General features: G+C 58.5%; 1 protein-coding gene across 6 annotated transcripts in view; it reads left to right on the forward strand.

Moving 5' to 3' along the window:
* Positions 1–10,993, forward strand: part of CXXC5 (CXXC finger protein 5) — a 49,178-nt gene extending 38,185 nt beyond the window's left edge. For 4 of the 6 annotated variants that reach the window (XM_058848543.1, XM_058848542.1, XM_058848540.1 and 1 more), the window contains 2 exons: positions 3,351–4,443; positions 9,941–10,993. In XM_058848543.1, the coding sequence (XP_058704526.1) occupies positions 3,658–4,443; positions 9,941–9,985 (831 nt within the window). In that variant the 5' untranslated portion in view covers positions 3,351–3,657 and the 3' untranslated portion in view covers positions 9,986–10,993. Of the gene's footprint in view, positions 1–1,526; positions 1,771–3,350; positions 4,444–9,940 lie in introns of those variants that run through there. The other 2 variants (XM_058848544.1, XM_058848545.1) reach the window with 2 other exon arrangements.
* Positions 10,994–19,815: the final 8,822 nt, after the last annotated feature.

The following is a 19,815-nucleotide window of genomic DNA, read 5'->3' on the forward strand; positions in this document are numbered from 1 at the left end:
CCCCAAGGGATGGGGGCCGGAAAAGGGGCAGAAACGGGACGGGGGGGCCTTCACCGTCTTTACTCGGGTCAATCATAAAGAAGGGATTAAGATCATTAATTCCTCCCCCCGCTGCAATTAGCCGGGCAGCGGCTGGCGAGGAGCAGCGATGTCTGCTGTGCTGGGTGGTCCCACGGTGGCAGGATGGGGGATCCCCCCGTTTTATGTGAACTGGCCACGTACCCCCAGCACCCCGGCCTGGGGTGGCGGGTGAGGACAGTGCGGGGACAGATCTGTCGCGGCTGGCACGGCCGCGGTGTCCGGCGCCTGCTGGCGCGGTGGCCCCGGGGGCTGGAGGGCAGCGCTGGCTGGTCGCAGATGGTGGGAGCTGGAACTGGAAAAGCGGCGGCCGGGACAATGGAGGGATTGTGCGGTGAAGCCGCTGGGCACGGCTGGGCACGGCTGGGCACGGCTGGGCACGGATGGTCACGGCTGGGCACGGATGGGCACGGCTGGGCACGGCTCAGCACCTCTGGGCACGGCTAGGCACGGCTGGGCACGGCTGGGTACGGCTTGGTACGGCTGGGCACGGCTGGGCACGGCTGGGTACGGCTCGGCACGGCTCAGTACGGCTCAACACGTCTGGGTACGGCTCGGCACTGCTCGGTACGGCTCAGCACGGCTGGGCACGGCTCAGCACGGCTGGGTACGGCAGGACTCGGCCCTGCGCCGCACCCCGTGCCAACAGCGGGCACCCCCTTGCTCCTCTGGGGCTGAGCGCGGGCACGGAGCCGTGCCCGGGTCGCTGCGGGGAGCTGCTCCGGGCGGGCTGGGTGACCCTGTCCCGCCGCCGCGGGGGCTCGGGGGGCTGTGCCAGGCTCTTCGCCCATCGCCCCGCTGGGAGCGGCTGCGAGCGGGGGCTCAGAGCTGCTGGCACCCGATCCTGCGGCGTGGTGCCACCAGCCAGGGAGCCCGCACGGTGCTTGTGGCTGCAGGAGAAGATGGGAACCGGTGGAAAAGGTGACCACGGCGTGGCTTCAGCTGGTGTCCTCCCCACTTTGAGGCCCGGAACCCGCAGTGCGGCGGTGGGGAGACCCACGGGGCCGGACCCGGCTCTTAGCCAGGGCGATGCAGAGCATCTCCAGTGGCTGGACACCCCCCGTAGCTCCCCGGCACGGCGGTTCCGATGCCGCAGGGCGAGCGGGCAGGGTGGCTTGGCTCCCTGCACGGTGCGGGGCTGGCGGAAGAGGCGCAGGGCCGCAGGAAAGGCGGCCGCGGGCAGGCGTGAGATAAAACCCCCGGGCGCTTTATCTCACATCCTCCCGTCCGGTGCTTTTCCTGCCGCGCTCCCCGCTCCGGCCCCAGCGCCCGTTGCTGTCGGCACCAAGGTGTGACCTGTCCTGAGGTCTCCAGGGACAGGTTCCCCACCTCCCCGGCAGAGGGGACGGGTGATTCAGCTTCGTGTCAGCTGCTGGATTATCCTCCAGCACCCCGTCAATCCTTCGGGGTGCACCCCACCTCACGGCTGCCCAGCATCCCCCCGCCTGTTGTGGAGCGAGATGCTGGGGAAGGGCAGCAGCCCGTCCTGCCGCCGCAGCCTTCCCTCTCCACGTGGCCTGGCGAGCTCCCGGCTGGAGACCAAGCCCTGCATCGATCCGCGCTGCATCTTAAATCCCGCAGCAGCTGAAGCAAGCGGTTTTCAGCGCCAGGGCGAGGGGGGGTTTCTCCGTGGGCGAGCCGGCTCTGGCACCGGAGTGAGACACCGGGGCTGCTTCCGCAGCCGGTACCACGGTACTTGGCACAAGGACCTTGCCCCCATCAGCGTTTCAACAAGCTCTGCCCGTGGGAAAGGGTCCTCCTGGGCTATTGTGGGGTTCCCGGGGTTGCACTGGAGAAGGGGATCCGAAGGGTGATGGATGAGCAGGAGTGGGGTGTGGGGGAGCAGGGACGCCGCTCGCTCTGCTGCATCACCCCTACACAGGAGTGAGGGTCTCAGCAGAGCTTTCCACGTGTGGCCACATCCCTGTCTGGGCTCCGGAGAGGAGGGTGCTGGGATAGCCAGGATGGAGGGATGGGGTGGGCGAGGGGCATCCTCCCAGTGGCACCCTCCCCCAACTGCCGCCGGGGTGGGGACATGGGTTCCTGCTCCACTAAGCCCTGCAGCTTTTCTCCTCTAAAGCCTGATTACTTGGCGGTGCCTGTGTGCGTGCGTGCTCGGGAGGGAGGAGGAGGAGGAATTTCACAACAACAAGTGTTTGCAGCCACACTGGGCCCAGCTGCCCTGGAGTCGCCCGGGGGACAGCAGCATAGCATCCGCTCCAGGAAGGCTCTCGCTGTCGCTGCTGAGCCCATGGCTCTGCTGGAGCAGCTGGGCATGTGTGCTGGGCATGCTGGGGCACAGCAGGAGGTCAGCACTGGGGCTTGGAGGTGGATGCTGTGGCTCCCTATGGGGTTGAAGGTGGGCGCCGCAGCTCCTGATGAGGCTTGGAAGTGGATGCTGCAGCTCCCTGTTTGGTTTGGAAATGGACACTGCAGCCCTTGGTGGGGTTAGGAGGTGGATACCATGGCTGTCCATGGGATTTGGAAGTGGATGTTGCAGCTCTTATGGGGATTTGGAGGTGAACACCATGGCTGCCCATGGGATTTGGAAGTGGATGCTGGAACTGACTCAGAACTGGATGGTGCAGCTCCCTATGGGATGCGGGGTGAACACTGCAGCTGTCGGTGGGGTTTGGAGGAGGATGCTGTGGATCCCTGTGGCACTTGAAGGTGGACACTGCTGCTCTCTATGTGGCTTCCTTCCCCTGCTCAGTGCTGGCTCAGGGACAATGGCCCAGGAGGAGGAGGAGGAGGAGGAGAAGGGGTGCAGCCTAGCCTGAGCTGGGTGAGCAGCATCTCTGGGACTGTGGGAGCTGGGGTGTTGCCTCCACGGCACTTGGCTTGGGGGACAAGGGGGGCTGTAGAGTGGGAACCAGGCACGCCTTGCATGAGCTCCAGCTGCTGGCCCGGGAGCATCCCGCTGGCGCCTGCGGTCCCATCCGGCGTGGGGCCGCACGCCGCTGGAGCGGAGCGGGAGATGAGCCCCGTGACTTCCCTGGGGTTGCTGTCCCTGGGGGAGGAGAGCCGGGCACAGAGAGCCTTTAAGCATCGGAGTGCCATTGCTACCAGGCCAGGACTTCCCCTGTGACCCCCCACTTCTGTCTGGATGGCGACCCTTTTAGAGAGCAGCGGAACGGATCTCCACCGAGGTCCGTTCCCTGGAGTTCCTTTGTTCGCGGCGCTGAGATTTTCATGGCAGGGGGAGGAAGAGCCGCTTTGAAAAGCCCGTTGGCTCTTGCCAGCGCTAACTCTCTTTTCTTTTCTCCTTCCAGAGCCGCGTGGTGTGTCCCAGAGCCGCAGAGTATGTCTGTGCACTGAGAGCACCCTGAGTCCTCCGCAGCCGGCGCGGGAGGAGACGCCCCGTTGATGCGCGGTCCCGTCTGAGCGTCTCCGGTGGCTGGCGGGCCTCTGCTACCAGAAGGGCTTTGGGGGTTTTTCACCTTGGCATTGGGGAGGGTTTTTGGGGTTTTTTTGATTTGGGTTTTTTTTTTTTTTATTTTTGTTTTTTTGGCTTTTTTTTTTTTTTTTTTTTTTTTTTTTAAATTTTGGGGTTGGTTTGGTTGTTGTGATCCGGGCACCATGTCAAATTCGGGCTCCCATCAAGACACTGGGAACAAGCCAGAGACAGAAAAAAATAACCAAGATGACTCTCAACCCCCTGTCAACTCCGAGAGGAGGAACAAAAGTGGAATAATAAGTGAACCTTTGAACAAAAGTCTTAAGAAGTCCCGTCCACTCTCCCACTATTCCACCTTTGGTAGCAGCAGCTCGGTAAGCGAACATTCAGAGAAAGGCAACCCCTTAGCTAATGGCAACGATGCGACTGTGGATAAAAGTCATTCTACCTCAAAGCACAAAAACATCTCTAGTATGCTGAGCAAATTAGACCGGATGTCGGAGCTCTCCTCAGAAGGACAGACCGCCCTCCAACAGTTTGCTCAGTCGACAGAAATGCTCAAAAGAGTGGTACAGGAGCATCTTCCTCTAACAAGCGAGCACGGGACTGGTATCTCTGACATGGAGGCAGTCTCAGCTGCAGAGACAATGAACGGCCCCTCTGATTTTCCTTACCTGGGGGCTTTTCCCATCAACCCAGGCCTTTTCATTATGACCCCTGCCGGCGTGTTTCTGGCAGAGAGCGCGCTCCATATGGCTGGCTTGGCAGAGTATCCCATGCAGAATGAGTTGGCATCTGCCATCAATTCGGGGAAAAAGAAACGGAAAAGATGCGGCATGTGCCCGCCCTGCCGAAGACGGATAAACTGCGAGCAGTGCAGCAGTTGTAGGAATCGCAAAACTGGCCACCAGATTTGCAAATTCCGAAAATGTGAAGAACTCAAAAAGAAGCCTTCTGCAGCACTGGAGGTAACCGGCCCCTCTCAGGCACCCTAACCCTTCCTCGGGCTGCGCTCCTGGGTTTGGATCTTGCCTTAGATAATAAAACACCTGGTACTTCTTACTTTTTTTTATTTTTCCCTTTTCCATTAACAGCTCACACCCCGAGATGTGTGCTCTGCCCAGTGCCCCCAATCCTCACCCCCTGCTATGTACTGGGGTTGGTTGATGTGGGGAGGGGGGCTGGGGTCTCTCCCTGGGGTCCCTGGGCACTCTGGACTTTGCTCTCCCCTTTGCAAGCACAGGCAGCAGCAGGGCTCTGCCGGGGTTTTGGTGACAACATCCCCTGTCCTCAGCTGGTGGCAGCTCCCTGAGCTGGGGAGCAACATCTAACCCCAGAGGAGGGGGATGACATTCTGGGGCAGACCTCGGGGTAACTGGTGATGATGAAACCTGTGGCCATGGTGCAGCCAAAGCCCAGCCCCTCAGCTCACTCTGCTCTGAGCAGGAGCACAGCAATCCCTGGTTTTGGGAGCAAACTGCTGCAGTGTGCACTGGGCAGCATCCCCACTGGAGTGGCTGTGCCGGGTCTCCCTGGGCCAGCATCCCTCTGGGGTGGCCAGGATGGATCCCTCAGGCAGCAGCCGGATTTCCCGTGGCAGCAGCGCTCCAGTCCCCACTGGCAGTGCTCCTGTCTCAGCACCCAGCAGAGCCAGGAACATCCCTGCTCCTGCTGGGGATGCCCAGGTGTGAGCCAGGTGCTCGGGCTGTCACTGCCCATCATGGCCTGCTTGTGGATGTCCTTGGCTTTGGGTTGGGCTGCCACCTTGCCAAATCCACTGGGAAGGGGTGACATTTATGTGAGGACTACAGGAAAAGTCTGGTGGCTTGGGTGGTGTGGGCCTGAAGCTCATTAGGGGCCGTGGGCAGCTGCTGGTGGTGTGGTGTGGCAGGGCAGGGCTGTCCCATGGACACACTGCTCTGGCAGAGCCTCCCTCTCCCTCTCCCTGCACACCCGGCTGTGAAGCCAGGCTTGATTTTCAGGGGTGAAACACACAGGTGTGAAGCCCCCTGTGCTGAAGGCAGGTTTGATTTTCCCATGAGCTGACCCCACTGTCAGCCATGCCGGTGTGCTTCCTCCTTCTGGTGAGCACATCCCCATGGAGAGACAGCAGAGGCTAAAAAGCCACCTGGGCATAGCTGGATTGTGCATCCTGGCATGAGAGTTTTGCCCATCCTCTGGTGATCCCAATGCAACCAAAGCTTGCTGCTCCCATAGCCACGTTCTACGTTTTTCAATTAGCATCAGCTCTGAATGAATACTGAAGGGAAAAAAAAATCTATTTGGGCGGTGGGGATGAGGAGAGGGGGACTGTGTCTTTCAAAAACCGCTGTATTGCTAAATTATATTCTTGTTCTAATTTGCTGAGTCAGTGATCTGGAAAAAGGGAGAAAGGGAAGGAAAAAAAAAAGTTCATTTCTTCCAAAGAGTCCTAAAGCGGGTCAATAGACTCAGAGCTCGCAGCAGCTGGAGAAGTCTCTCCCTTCTCCCAGTGCTGGGTCTGGGGGTGATAAATAGCACCCGGAACCCATGGAACTGTCACCTCTGTGATGGGTTTCTCCATCTCATGACTGGCTGGGAAGTTGAGGCCACTGAAATAGGCTTCTGCACCTGGTAGAGTTGGGCCCCACCAGAGCTGAAGCCACATCCCTCCTGGGCATGACCAGGTGTGTTGAGGCTCAAGAGAGATGGGGTTGATGGTGGGATGGACACCTGGGCAGGACTGGGTCACTCCAGGGCATCACCATCCCCTTTTCATGACAGACCATCCCCTCTCTCAGAACATCACTGGCACCATGTGTTGATCTTGGTAGGGCTGTACAGGATTGTGGCTGGGACAGGGACAGCATGGCCCTGGCTGACGTCCCTGGGTCAAAGCTGGGTTGTTAAATCTAACCTGTCAACCAGCCTTGCTCATACATTGGGCCAGCTGTAGGGCAACCACCAGCACCTGTGCTGGAGACGTGTCTGGAGAGGGCCAGGATGCAGAGTTCCCTGGACTGCTGGTCCTGGTGGGGTGCCGTCACACCTCTGCTCTTAATACTGGGGCAGAAGGGGGCATTCAGTGGCCCTTCACATGGGGCTTTGTGAAGCACTGTCCCTGTCTGTGGGGAGCAGTGCCATTGCCCAGGAGAGGGACAGTGACTCTGTCCTGCCACCTCGTGCATCCAGAGGAACGTCCTCAGACAGCCCAGACAGGGGCTGCAGCTACAATTAAGTGATCTAAAATCAAGCAGTAAAAAAAAAATAGAATTAAACCTTTATGGCAGTGAAAAAAAACGGGCTAAATCCCTCAGCTGCCGTTAAGCTTTATCTGCACATCTACAGAGCCTGAAGAACCGGTCACTGCTGGTGTCCCGCTGTGCTGGGGCTGCCTGGGGCTCTGAGACCGGCGAGGTCGGGTGTTGGGAGCAGGCAGCAGCACGTCCCTGCACTGACCAGGCTCCTCTGGGCTCTGCCAGCCCCAGCAACCCCTCCTGATGCTGTGGCCAGCCCTGCACAGGTCACCCTAGGCTTGTCTGCAGAGCTGTAGGTCACATGAAGGCCATGAATAGTTGGGGTTTGACTCACCAGAGCTGTTCTCCATCCAGAGAAGCTGTGCTGAAGTGCTTTGGTGCCCCAGATAGAGTCACTGTCACTCATGTCAGCCTCACAGAGAGACTGGCCATGGAGGACAAGGGGTGAGCGTTTTGAACTGAAGGAGGATGGATTTAGGTTGGACATAAGGTAAAAATATTTCTGATTAGGATGTTGAGGCCCTGGCACAGGTTGCCCAGTGAAGCTGTGGCTGCTTCATCCCTGGAAGTGTTCAAGGCCAGGCTGGATGGGGCTTGGAGCAGGCTGGTCTGGTGGGAGGTGTCCCTGCCCATGGCAGGGGTGGAATGAAATGATCTTTAAGGTCTCCTCTAAACCACTCTGTGAGTCTGTGATTGTGGGGGTGAGGGGATCTCTCCTGGGCATCCACGTTAGAGCTGATTGTCATCTTCCTTTAATAATAAAGGAGCAGAGGGATTTATCAGACATCTCCTTCCAGACCCAAGAGGAGCCCCCTCTCCCCTCTTTCCTCTCCTCTGGGATGTTGGATCTGGGTAGGTGGCCCTTGCTGGAGGGTCCACCCTGCTCTGCCCTGCCTGTTCTGCATTCAGTGCCTTGGGTGGGATCCAGTGTGGCCAGTGTGGAGTGCCACAGCGCTGTGCATGGCTGGCCACAGGCACTGTGCCTCCCCAGATGTCTGATTACGTGTCGTGTCATAGACGCCCTGAGGAAGGGGCGATGCCTGCGGCTTGTGGCCGCCCCAGCTCCTCCTCAGGGTGTGCTGGGGGCAGGAGCAGGTGGGATCTGTCAGCAGCCTGGTGGGCACCACCAGCTCTCACCCATTCTGGCCCTTCACACCCCTGCCCTTGTCCATGCCCCGTGTTTGGGTTGTGCCTGTGGAAGGGGACACCCTGCAGGGATGGGGTGATGCTGCTCTGGCTTTTAACTGAGGCTTGGTAGGTGTCTTGATCCAAGAGAAGGACCCAGTGGGGTCTGGTGGACTCCTGCATAGAATTAGGGACCAAAATGTGTCTGGTTTGACTCTTAGGATGCTCCATGAGGTGTCCCAGCCCCGCACATGGGCTCAGTATTGTACCCCTGCCTGCCCCATGGTCAGTCTGCTGGCCCACGCCTGCCACTGCACCTGAGGCCTCTTTCATTGGTGTTCCTTGCTTGTTTGGAGATGTGGCACCTGAAGGGTCCTGTCAGGTGATTGTGTGGTGATCCTGTGGTGACTGTTCGTGGCTGGCACTGCTCAGCCTTGCCTGGGGGTTGTTGGCACTGAGAGACGTTGTGGTCCTTGCATACTCCACACATGTTCTCATGAACATTGTGCAGGCTTTCCACCTCATCCAGGTGGGAAATGTCCCTGGTTCTCCTTCCAGAGGACCCCCGTGCTACTGGGGCATGGCCCCACACCATTCTTCCTGGGGGTGGCTTCTAAGAGATCCTGTCTGTCTGTTGTTGGCTGTGGGGTTGAGCCTGGTGGGACTCAGCCCTGTTCCCTGTGAGGTGCTGAGGTACCTGGTGGGTCTCACCCCTGTTCCCTGTGAGGTGCTGAGGTACCTGGTGGGTCTCACCCCTGTTCCCTGTGAGGTGCTGAGGTACCTGGTGGGTCTCACCCCTGTTCCCTGTGAGGTGCTGAGGTACCTGGTGGGACTCAGCCCTGTTCCCTGTGAGGTGCTGAGGTACCTGGTGGGTCTCACCCCTGTTCCCTGTGAGGTGCTGAGGTACCTGGTGGGTCTCACCCCTGTTCCCTGTGAGGTGCTGAGGTACCTGGTGGGTCTCACCCCTGTTCCCTGTGAGGTGCTGAGGTACCTGGTGGGACTCAGCCCTGTTCCCTGTGAGGTGCTGAGGTACCTGGTGGGTCTCACCCCTGTTCCCTGTGAGGTGCTGAGGTACCTGGTGGGACTCAGCCCTGTTCCCTGTGAGGTGCTGAGGTACCTGGTGGTGCCTGGGCTTGCTCTCCTGGGGTCAAGGTTGTTCCTTGAGGCCGACCACGTCCCATGTCCTGAGCAGCTCCTGCTCTGGTGTCCCCAGGCCCACCCAGCTCCTACTCCCTGCCCCAGTTTCCATCCAGATACGCTCCTAAAGCCACCTGGTGGCTGGGCTTCTGTCCTCTGGGTGTCCGTCTGTCTGTCCGTGGCAGGGACTGTGGGGGCTGGCAGTGAAGGGAGTGTGTCAGGGTGTGCCAGGCCATGCTGACCACTCACAGCCTGGCCACTGTGCTGACCACTGTGCCACTGTGCCAACTGCAGCACGGGGACACAGGGACACGGGGACATGAGGACACGGGGACACAGGGACACGAGGACACGGGGACACAGGGACACGGGGACATGAGGACACGGGGACACGGGACACGGGGACACAGGGATATGGGGACACAGGGACATGGGGACAGAGGGACACAGGGACATGGGGACAGAGGGACACAGGGACATGGGGACAGAGGGACAGAGGGACAGAGGGACACAGGGACACAGGGACACAGGGACACAGGGACAGAGGGACACGGGGACATGGGGACACAGGGACACAGGGACATGGGAACACAGGGACACAGGGACATGGGGACAGAGGGACACAGGGACATGGGGACACAGGGACACGGGGACATGGGGACACAGGGACACAGGGACACGGGGATGTGGGAAGAATGGCCGAGCTGGTGCCCGGCCAGGGAGGGGTGTGGCAGCAGGGGGACCCTGCTCTCCCTGCTGCTGTCACCGTGGGTTGGGAATCTCGGGGTGCAGAGCTGCATCAAGGGGTGCTGAGCCTGGCCTGGATCCGTCCCAAGGCTGGGGCCGGGGTGCTGGGTGGGGGTGAGGGGTGGGTGCCCAGCCCTGGTGCTGAGAGCCTGTGCTGGACCCCACCTAACGCCTTGTCCCTTCTTCTTCTGTCCCCCTCCCTGTCTCTCTTCCTTTCCAGAAGGTGATGCTTCCTACAGGAGCCGCGTTCAGATGGTTCCAGTAGGAACGGGAATCCCAAAGCTCTGTCATCCAAGTGCAATGTCACTGCTTGCTTGTGTTGTCTCAGGCAAGGGATTTTTGGCTGAAATGAATGGATGCACCTGTGTCTCTTTAGAACCAAAAATATTTTCTCGCAAATCTCATTCCTGTTTTTATAATTTTTTTTTTCTTTTTTTCCTTTTTTTTTTTTTTTGCGTTCGTTTTAACATCTTCGAGTCCTAGTCAGACATTTAACTGCTTTTCAAATAAAAAACAAAAAAATAATTAAAAGAAAAAAACAATGGATCTGTAAAGTACCAAGACTTAATAGACAGAGTATGGACAATCAGTTTCTTTCTGTGTTTTGGTGTTGATGTTGTTTATGTGTGAAAGATGCAGTACTTGTGTAGGGAATGTAAATTTACAGTAACCTTTTAAAATCTAGTTACTAATAAGCACTACTGTAATTTAGCACAGTTGTTTAATTGCACCCTCATTTATACTTTTTATTTGATTCTTTCCCATCATACAATAGAATGGATAGTTTCTAGAATGCCTCAACTTCATGTTTATAAATGAGAATATGTTTAAAATATGTAGTATCCCTTCTCCTCGCCATTCACCTCTGGAAGTTTAACCCACAAGAGGGTCGGTATAAAAGGTGGAAGAAAACAATTGCTACACAACTGGCGGAATTGAAAAAAAGGAAAAAAAGAGTAAAAAAAAGGCAAAAAAAAAAAAAGTCGTTGTTAGTTTATTAATATAGAACAAGAAACGCTGCGTACAGAAAATCCTCCTAATTGCAATGGTTTACTCCTAGAAGTAATTTTTGTAAACTTACAGAAGTTAAAATCAAAATAAAACAAATATTGCAGGACCTGTGCTGAAGCAGTTACGCAAAGTGATATTTCTCTTCTGTTCACCCCCCGTCTCTCCAGCTCTCTCTCCATCATTAAATTGAAATGCTGTTTGTAATGTTTTAGCGATCCAGGCTGTTTTTGTGAATAAAATGAATGCATGTTTTGTGTCATGATTTCCAGCTTGGTTATTTCTCTCCCAGCCCTCTGTCCAGCCCTCCAGGCCCCGCAGCAGTGGTGGTGGCCCACGTGCCGTGGTCCTGCTGGCTGTGGGGGGCTCGCCAGTGGTGATGCCGGAGCGTGGTGGGACGGTGTGATGAGCTGAGCTGGAGTCACCCCAGCTGCTAAATCCCCACGGTTAATCCTGGCAGTGGCTGGGCTAAGCCAGCCTCGGCTCCTCCCGGGGATATTTCCCAGCTTGACCTGCCTGGAGTTTCACCCAGCAGTGCCAACACCATTTGTTCTGGTGAAACAATATTAACGTGCCATGGAGAACCACGGTGAGGCTCGTCTAAAATGAGCTCCTAAAGGTGAGTGGGTTCTGGGATGGCTTTCCAGCCTAGCCTCATGTGGCTCATGATCCTTGTACTGGATCAGCAGGAGCTGTCTGGGATGGAGGGGATGTTGGATGGGCTCAGCCACGGACAAGCCATCGGGTTGCTGCCAGTGCTTGGGGTGCTGTGCTGGGAATCATGCCAGGCAGGTGGGCTGGGAGCCTCCTACCTGTCCCTTGGATGTTCTCCAGGGTCATCCCAGCCTGGCAGGAGGTGGATCCGGCTGGACCCGGCAGTGCTGGCTCTGTCTTGCCGGGAGGAGGTAGCGAGAGCCTTTGTCCCCAGCCAGTGTTTGGGCCAGCATCTGTTGGCCAGATGTGCACCCGGAGGAGGGGGGTGACGGCGGTGCGTGGGCTCTGTCCCTGCTGGGATGGAGCAGAAAGTCCTTGGGGAAAGCTGCCCCAAATGCCCTCTCCAGCAGCATTCCCCCAGCTGCAGCTCCAGGTGGTTTGGGGCCGGGCACCCCGGTCACTCTGGAGCCTGGAGTGCTCACACCCAGGGCTGTGTGTGGGAACCACTGCAGCACACGGTGACAGCGATGGAGCTGGGCCAGCGTGGTGAGTGACACAGCTCAAGGCATGCAGGGACAGACAGACAGACCCTGGTGGTGCCCCAGCAGGGCTCTGCTGCGTGGCTCTGCTCTGACCAGGGTGGCACAGGCGGGGGGCTGCTGGGAGCTGCTTCCCAATCCCTGTTGTTCACACAGCCGAAAGCACTTAGCAGGAATGTGGTGGGGTGTTATGGGAAAAAGCAGTCTGGCTGGTTTCTTCAGGACTGTGGCTAAGGGCTGGGGCTGTGTCAAGGCACAGTCCTGGCACCTGGAGGGAGCCAGCCCCTACCCCCTGCCGGGACAGTGTCCTGGAGAGCAGCACACAGAGCCCCTCCCCAGCCCTGATCCCCTGGGGAGCTGAAAGGGGGATGCTGCTTCATCCCACCCACAGCTGGGGCTGGGGACTGCTGGGAGTGTCACCCTGCTGTGGCTGTGTCACCCACAGCAGGGCTGTGCTTGGGGCTGATGTCGGCTTGGGGAAATGCCATTATGGCACAGCAAACCTCGCTGTGCCACGCTGACAGGGAGCTGGCAGGAACCATGGGTGTTAGCAGGAGAGATGGAACTGGCAGGGGAGGAGGGTGATAGCAGGGATATGGAGCTGCCAGGGAGGACACAGACAATAGCAGGGGACAAAGAGAGCCCATGAGCCTTGCCCATGCAGGAAAACAGGTCTGGGAGAAAAGAATCAGATGTGGGATTCAAACCCTGCCTGTGAGTGGGATGGGGTGGTGGGGAGGTGGGATATGGGGTGCTGGGTGCCCTTCACCCCACTTGCAGCTCACCCCATGCTGGGCTGCATCCCAGTGTGCAGGAGGATGGCCCTGTGCTGGCCCCGAGCCCTGCCTAACGAGCAGGACCTCAGGCATCCCCCGAGGGTGAACCCATCCTCTCCTCCACGCTCACCCTCCTCAGGCACAGCCCCTGTGCTGGGCCATCCCCACAGCTGCTGCTGGGGAGGTGGCACCCAGGGCCACTGTCCCCAGGGTGCCCGCTGGCAGCCAGGTGACACAGGGCACATGGGATGATGATAACGAGCTCGGCACGGCGCTCAGGGACAACCCTGGGCGCTACCACCAGGGCTGGCCTCGAGTCTCTCTTAATTAACATCCTCATTAAACAGAGTTAGCAGAAGGGCAACCAAACCTGCCTGTGGCCCTGGGGCGTGCTGTCACAGAGGGCACAGCCGTGTCCCCATCCCCGCTTGGCCTCGGTGGCGTGGGAAGGAGCAGCAAGTGATGCCAGGTGAGGCCAGACCCTGGCGTGGGGCTGGTCCAGCGGCGATGCCAGCGGTGTTTTCCACGTGGAAGATGGAAAGCCTTGTGGAAGCCTTGGAGAGGATGGATTCTGGGGTGAGCTGCAGCAGGAGGTGGAACCTCCACAGTGGTGCTGGAGACACGTCCTGTCCTGTCACGGGGGCACCCCAGCACTTTGTGGGTGCTGGGCTCGGCTGCAGGGTGTCACCATGCTGTGTCCCCCGTGCTGGCTCTCAGCCTGGCGTGGTGGGCTGGTGGCCGCCTCGTCCCGCCATCCCCTGGGCTGCAATTAGCAGGCTGACCCCGGGCTGACCTGCTCCCCCGGCGTGGGGATGGGGCAGGATGCAGGAAGCGCCGAACAAAATGTGCTTCAGCTGAGCCGGATGGCGGGTCCGCCGTGAGTGCCGCCGGCCAGGCGTGACCTCCTGGGGTCCAGGACACCGAGGGGACAGGGACACTGAGGGGATGGGGATACTGAGGGGATGGGGCACTGAGGGAACCAGGACACTGAGGGGACAGGGACACTGAGGGGATGGGGACACTGAGGGGATGGGGACACCGAGGGGACAGGGACACTGAGGGGACAGGGACACTGAGGGGATGGGGACACTGAGGGGACGAGGACACCGAGGGGATGGGGACACCGAGGGGATGGGGCACTGAGGGAACCAGGACACTGAGGGGACAGGGACACTGAGGGGATGGGGACACCGAGGGGATGGGGACACTGAGGGGGCAGGGACACTGAGGGGACGAGGACACCGAGGGGATGGGGACACCGAGGGGATGGGGACACCGAGGGCACCAGGGCTTGGCAGGGGAGGCTGCAGGGCCTTGCTGGTGGGGTGGGAACCTCCATGAGCACCGAATCCTGGTTGCTGGCAGGGGACACAGTTCACAGCCACCACTCCAAGGGGAGGTTGGGATGGTGGGATCTGCAAAGGTTTCCTTGGTAGGGTGGCTCTCTGAGAATCAGGCCTTTTGATATTGTTTTTCACAAGTTCCAGCCACTTTCCCAGGAAAGTAACTATAAACACAGGTGTTTATACATTCCATTAAAGATTTGCCTTTTGATGGATGTCTCTCACGGCCAGTGTGGTTGGGAAGGTGTTAACCTGGCTATCCAATCCCTGATCATTGTCAAAAACCTCTAAATACTGAAAGAAGAAATAAACTCTTCTTCTTTCACCACACCTTGAGCTGAGTCCGTGTGAATCATTTCATGTCCAACAGTGACAGTAGGGACACATCACAGTCCCAGGGGGCTGTGGGGACAAGCCAGCCCCGGTGCCAGGGGTCATCCAGCATCTCTGGCATGGCTGGGTGCTTCCCAGCGTGTCCTGGGCTGAGCTGACACCAGTTTGGTTGGGGTTTTGGCAGCCCCACAGCAGCTGGATGGGACCGATGCAGGTATGGGCAGCTGCAGGGGTTGCTCACTCTCACACACCTGGCTTGGCTCAGGCTGGAGCCTGGGGCTGCTGGGACAGCTCAGTTGGGACCATTAATCTAAATCAGCCTCCCAAGTTCTGCTCACTGCAGCTGGCCAGGTGACCTTCCCTGTGTCACACACATCATGGCAGCTTTCCAGGCCCATTTCCAGCCTGGGCTGAAGTTCTTCCAAAAGGTTGTGGAGTTTTTGAATTCGGGCTAAGGATTCCTCATCTCTTTGCACGTTCTTCACTGGGATTGAGCTGTGAGAAGCTGTGTTGGCTCCTTCCCCACAAACATTGCATGCCGGGGTGTGGGACCGGGGAGGAGGGTCCCACAAGGTCTGTGGGATGCTGTGCTGTCTCTGCACCAGAGCAAGACTGCAAAGGGCTTTTCTCAGGGAAGAGGAGCCATGGGAGACCCTTTATCCATGATAAAGGTTTGACATCCACATCATTTCACCTCTGGGAATTCCAGAATTCATGAGCAACCAGCACACCCTGAGATCTCCCCATGCCTGAGCTGGGGCAGGAGGATGTTTACCCAGCAGCATCCTTGGAAAGGCTCTGTAGGTGGAAGCTGAAACCCATTCCTGCATCCTGCCAGCCCACCCTGGGATGAGCTGTGTCCCCAGCAAGGAGAAGCTGCAGCTCCAGCTGGCCAAGGGCCCTGGCTGGCCGCCCTGCTGCGGCTCTGCAGGAGGCTGGGGATGTCTCTGCAGCCATCACAGGGCTCTGTCACTGCAGCCATCACAGAAACTGCCTGAGGTCCTCCTGCCCTGGGGACCAGAGCACCACCAGGCCTGGCATCCTGCCTGCAGCTCCATGGGGAAACTGTCTTGGTTTGGGGTCTCAGGTGGACAGGACACCTGTGTCAGGACACCCCACAGAGCAGGTGACTGCTTGGGGTGTGCTGGCTGTGCTGGCATGAAGGAGGACACCTCTTCCATCACCCTTCCTTCAGCCCCAGCAGAGAACAACACCCAGAACCCCAGGACCATTTCACCTGGTCGAGCCATGGCATTCCTCCTTTTGATCACGATCAATGCCTGATTATTCCTGATGAGCACTTGGTGCTCCCTGATCCGTGCCGCTCTCCCAGCTCTCTGCAAAGCCCACGCCAAGCCACGGCAACTCCCGCTTAATCAGGGATGGGCTGCTGTGCCAAGGCCGGTTTCAGCACTGCGTCAAGATGTTTTAAGGCCAGAGCAGTCAGGATTTGTGAGAAATAGGTCGGCCTGTGACAGCAGAAGGAGGCTACTCAGTGCAAGACGCGGAGTTATCGGGCAGGGGAGGCAGCGGCTGCGCGGCGCGAGCCTTCAGCCCTTGGGTGACGATGGGCGGACGACAGCGGCTGAGCAGGGGCTTAGCAGAGGTGACAGGTACCACCAGTCCGAGCTGGGGGTTTGCAGCCTGCAGCCTGCCTCGCTTTTGGCCAGCCATTGGTGCTGACAGCATCATCGCTGCTGAAGCATCATTGCTCTGGGGAGCTGTGTCTCCCCCCACCAAAACGCTGTGGGTGGATGGAGTGCTCGTGGAGGTGTCCAGATGGTACCACGGGGACACAGGACCAGGCTGCTCTGCCCTTGTCCCCTCAGCCAGTCCCATAGACCCCCTTGCACCTCTGACCTGGGGCTGGAGGATGAGATGCTCATGGGGAACAAGGATGCCCTGCCTTCTCCTGCCTTGCCTCTGAGCCACCTGGGCTGGCTTTTCCTGCAGCTGGCTTTTCCTGCAGCTGGCTTCTCCTGCAGCTGGCTTCTCCTGCAGCCGCTCTCCCCAAGCCCAGGCAAGTCTGGGGCAGGCCTTGCCTGCTGGCAGCTCCTCCATTCCTGCTGGGGCAGGAATGGAGGAGCTGCTGCTCCGTGTCTTGTTGGCAAACCCGTGAGCCAAGGAGTGATTAGAGCAGGTTCTACTAAACCCAGGGTGGGTTCAGGAACGGGGCAAGCATGGATGAGACCTCCCAAATCATTAAAATGGTCCATCTGGTCCCACCTGCTCTCTGGCTTTGCCTGTTCTCCTACTTCTGGCCGAAGAGGAGCGGTGACCAGGCTGTTCCACAAGGCCACCTCCTGCCACTGGGATTTCCTGTGGACAAGAAGACAACAGCAGCACCACCTGCCCCTCTCATCCCTGCACTCACCAGATCACAGCAACACCTTCCCCTGGTAGAGCCCTGGGTTTCTCCAATCTCCTCACCTGCCCTTGCCACTGAGGTGTCACTCTCTTGTCTTGGGGGGCTTTGCAGTGGGCAGGGGGTGATGCCAGTGCCCACCTGCCTTCTGTCCTGGCAGGCTGGGACCGCAGCAAGCCCAGCCCCAGGAGATGATGCCTCCATCAGTACACCCCCCTTGACCTTTACAGTCATTAATTTCTGCATTTTACCTCACGTGCTGGCCCTGTGCTTTCCAAAGCTCCTCCAGCAGTGGTACGGCCGTGACCCTGCCCACCTCCAGCAGAGTTCATTTTCCAGCTCTGCCAGTGCCCTAGGCAGGAGACTGATGCCCGTGAAGACCTTGCAGGTCCTGCACCTCTCTCTGGCAGAGCTGGAGTGAGCAGGAGTTCTTGGCACAGCTCAGCACCTCCCAGCTGTGCCCTGTCACCCTCTGGGTGCTCACATGCTGGTGGCATCTCTACCACTGGTGTCCTTCCACCTTGCCATGGTGGACACAGGTCTCCTCCTGCCCCTGACCTGAGCACCAGCCAGGTGGGAGATGCTCCCCCAGCAAGACTCTGACTCCCTGAGCAAGAGACGCCCTTCTCCTCACTCCAGGCTCCACTGAGCCCCAGCTCCTGCCTCTGCTGGGCTGGGAGGGCTCCCACCAGCAGCACAGTTCGCTGCCCTGCCGTGAGCCCTGACATTTCTCCACCGAGACAGCTGCAGGGGGAGGTATAAATTGGCTTTGCTGCAAGTGTGTGTGTGTGATGGGGCTCCCTGCCCCCCAGCTCCAGCCCAAGGAGTGCCTGAGCTGGCTGGTGGCCCTGTCACCTCGGCTGGAGCAGGGTTTGGCCGTGGTGCCTTCCAGAAGAAGCAGGAGCATGGCAGGGGGTGATGTTCAGGGCAGCTGAGGAGGCAGAGACACTCCTGGGAGCTTGGGGCCAAGCTGGGGGAAGGGTCCAGGGCAGGGCAAGACATGAGGGGATGGGGAGTGCACAGGGAAAGGGAGAACACTCTTCCTTTAGGCAGAGGAACAAGAGAAAAGGGCAGGAGAAGAGGCAGGGAATGGGGGTAGGAAAGGGACACAGCAGAGATGGGAATCCTTGGAGAAAACACAATCTGTTGGGTGGGGGGAACGGTGGAGGTCTGGGTGCTCCCACATCCTACCAGTCCCCCTTGAGATGGGCCATCAGGGACCCGATTGCAGCCCCAAGAGGCGAGAAGGGCAGCAGGTCAGAGCTGGGTCTGCAGAGCGAGCGGTGCCAAGGGCTGCGGGATGGCCACAGGCATCCCAGAGATGGCTGCTGGCTTGTCCCCACCCTGGGGACACTGCACGCCGGGCCACCTCCCCAGCACGGCGTAGAGCTGCCGTGTCCCCACACCTCCATTTTCTCACGTCTCCAGACAAAGTGACCGCTTATCCGCTTGGGTTTCAAGCTGTGTGCACAGCCCCGCGCTCACCCCTTCGGCTGGACACGGGCAGGAGGAGGAATGCGACCGGGCAGGTTTGTGCAAACACAGGCACTGCGTGGTCCCCCTCGCTCTTTAGTCTGGTAAGCAAAATCAGCATCTAATCCAGATCAAACAGGACTTTAGCTCCTGTCAAAGGACTGATCCCCTATTCTGCCCAGGCTGTGGTATTTAAAGGGACACGGCCAGGTTAAGTGTGGCTGGAAACAAAAGGTTCGTGAAAATCATCATAATAAAAATAACAACAACAAAAGCTGGGAAAGATTAGTGGGAAGAGAGACTATAATGAAATATAACTGCCAAAGAAAACTGTGGTTAATGGAGACATCTCCCTAGAGCATTCAAAACCTCAGGTAGTGGAGGAGGAAAGAGGTAAGTGAAAGCACTCAGAAACCAGCAGCAAAACAAACCAGATTGTTCCTGGATCAGGAAAGATCTCTCCTCTCCTCTCCTCTCCTCTCCTCTCCTCTCCTCTCCTCTCCTCTCCTCTCCTCTCCTCTCCTCTCCTCTCCTCTCCTCTCCTCTCCTCTCCTCTCCTCTCCTCTCCTCTCCTCTCCTCTCCTCTCCTCTCCTCTCCTCTCCTCTCCTCTCCTCTCCTCTCCTCTCCTCTCCTCTCCTCTCCTCTCCTCTCCTCTCCTCTCCTCTCCTCTCCTCTCCTCTCCTCTCCTCTCCTCTCCTCTCCTCTCCTCTCCTCTCCTCTCCTCTCCTCTCCTCTCCTCTCCTCTCCTCTCCTCTCCTCTCCTCTCCTCTCCTCTCCTCTCCTCTCCTCTCCTCTCCTCTCCTCTCCTCTCCTCTCCTCTCCTCTCCTCTCCTCTCCTCTCCTCTCCTCTCCTCTCCTCTCCTCTCCTCTCCTCTCCTCTCCTCTCCTCTCCTCTCCTCTCCTCTCCTCTCCTCTCCTCTCCTCTCCTCTCCTCTCCTCTCCTCTCCTCTCCTCTCCTCTCCTCTCCTCTCCTCTCCTCTCCTCTCCTCTCCTCTCCTCTCCTCTCCTCTCCTCTCCTCTCCTCTCCTCTCCTCTCCTCTCCTCTCCTCTCCTCTCCTCTCCTCTCCTCTCCTCTCCTCTCCTCTCCTCTCCTCTCCTCTCCTCTCCTCTCCTCGAGTCTCCTCGAGTCTCCTCGAGTCTCCTCGAGTCTCCTCTCCTCTCCTCTCCTCTCCTCTCCTCTCCTCTCCTCTCCTCTCCTCTCCTCTCCTCTCCTCTCCTCTCCTCTCCTCTCCTCTCCTCTCCTCTCCTCTCCTCTCCTCTCCTCTCCTCTCCTCGAGTCTCCTCTCCTCTCCTCTCCTCTCCTCTCCTCTCCTCTCCTCTCCTCTCCTCTCCTCTCCTCTCCTCTCCTCTCCTCTCCTCTCCTCTCCTCTCCTCTCCTCTCCTCTCCTCTCCTCTCCTCTCCTCTCCTCTCCTCTCCTCTCCTCTCCTCTCCTCTCCTCTCCTCTCCTCTCCTCTCCTCTCCTCTCCTCTCCTCTCCTCTCCTCTCCTCTCCTCTCCTCTCCTCTCCTCTCCTCTCCTCTCCTCTCCTCTCCTCTCCTCTCCTCTCCTCTCCTCTCCTCTCCTCTCCTCTCCTCTCCTCTCCTCTCCTCTCCTCTCCTCTCCT

Source organism: Poecile atricapillus, chromosome 13 (genome assembly GCF_030490865.1).
Source record: "Poecile atricapillus isolate bPoeAtr1 chromosome 13, bPoeAtr1.hap1, whole genome shotgun sequence".
In the NCBI taxonomy this organism is placed as follows: Eukaryota; Metazoa; Chordata; class Aves; order Passeriformes; family Paridae; genus Poecile; species Poecile atricapillus.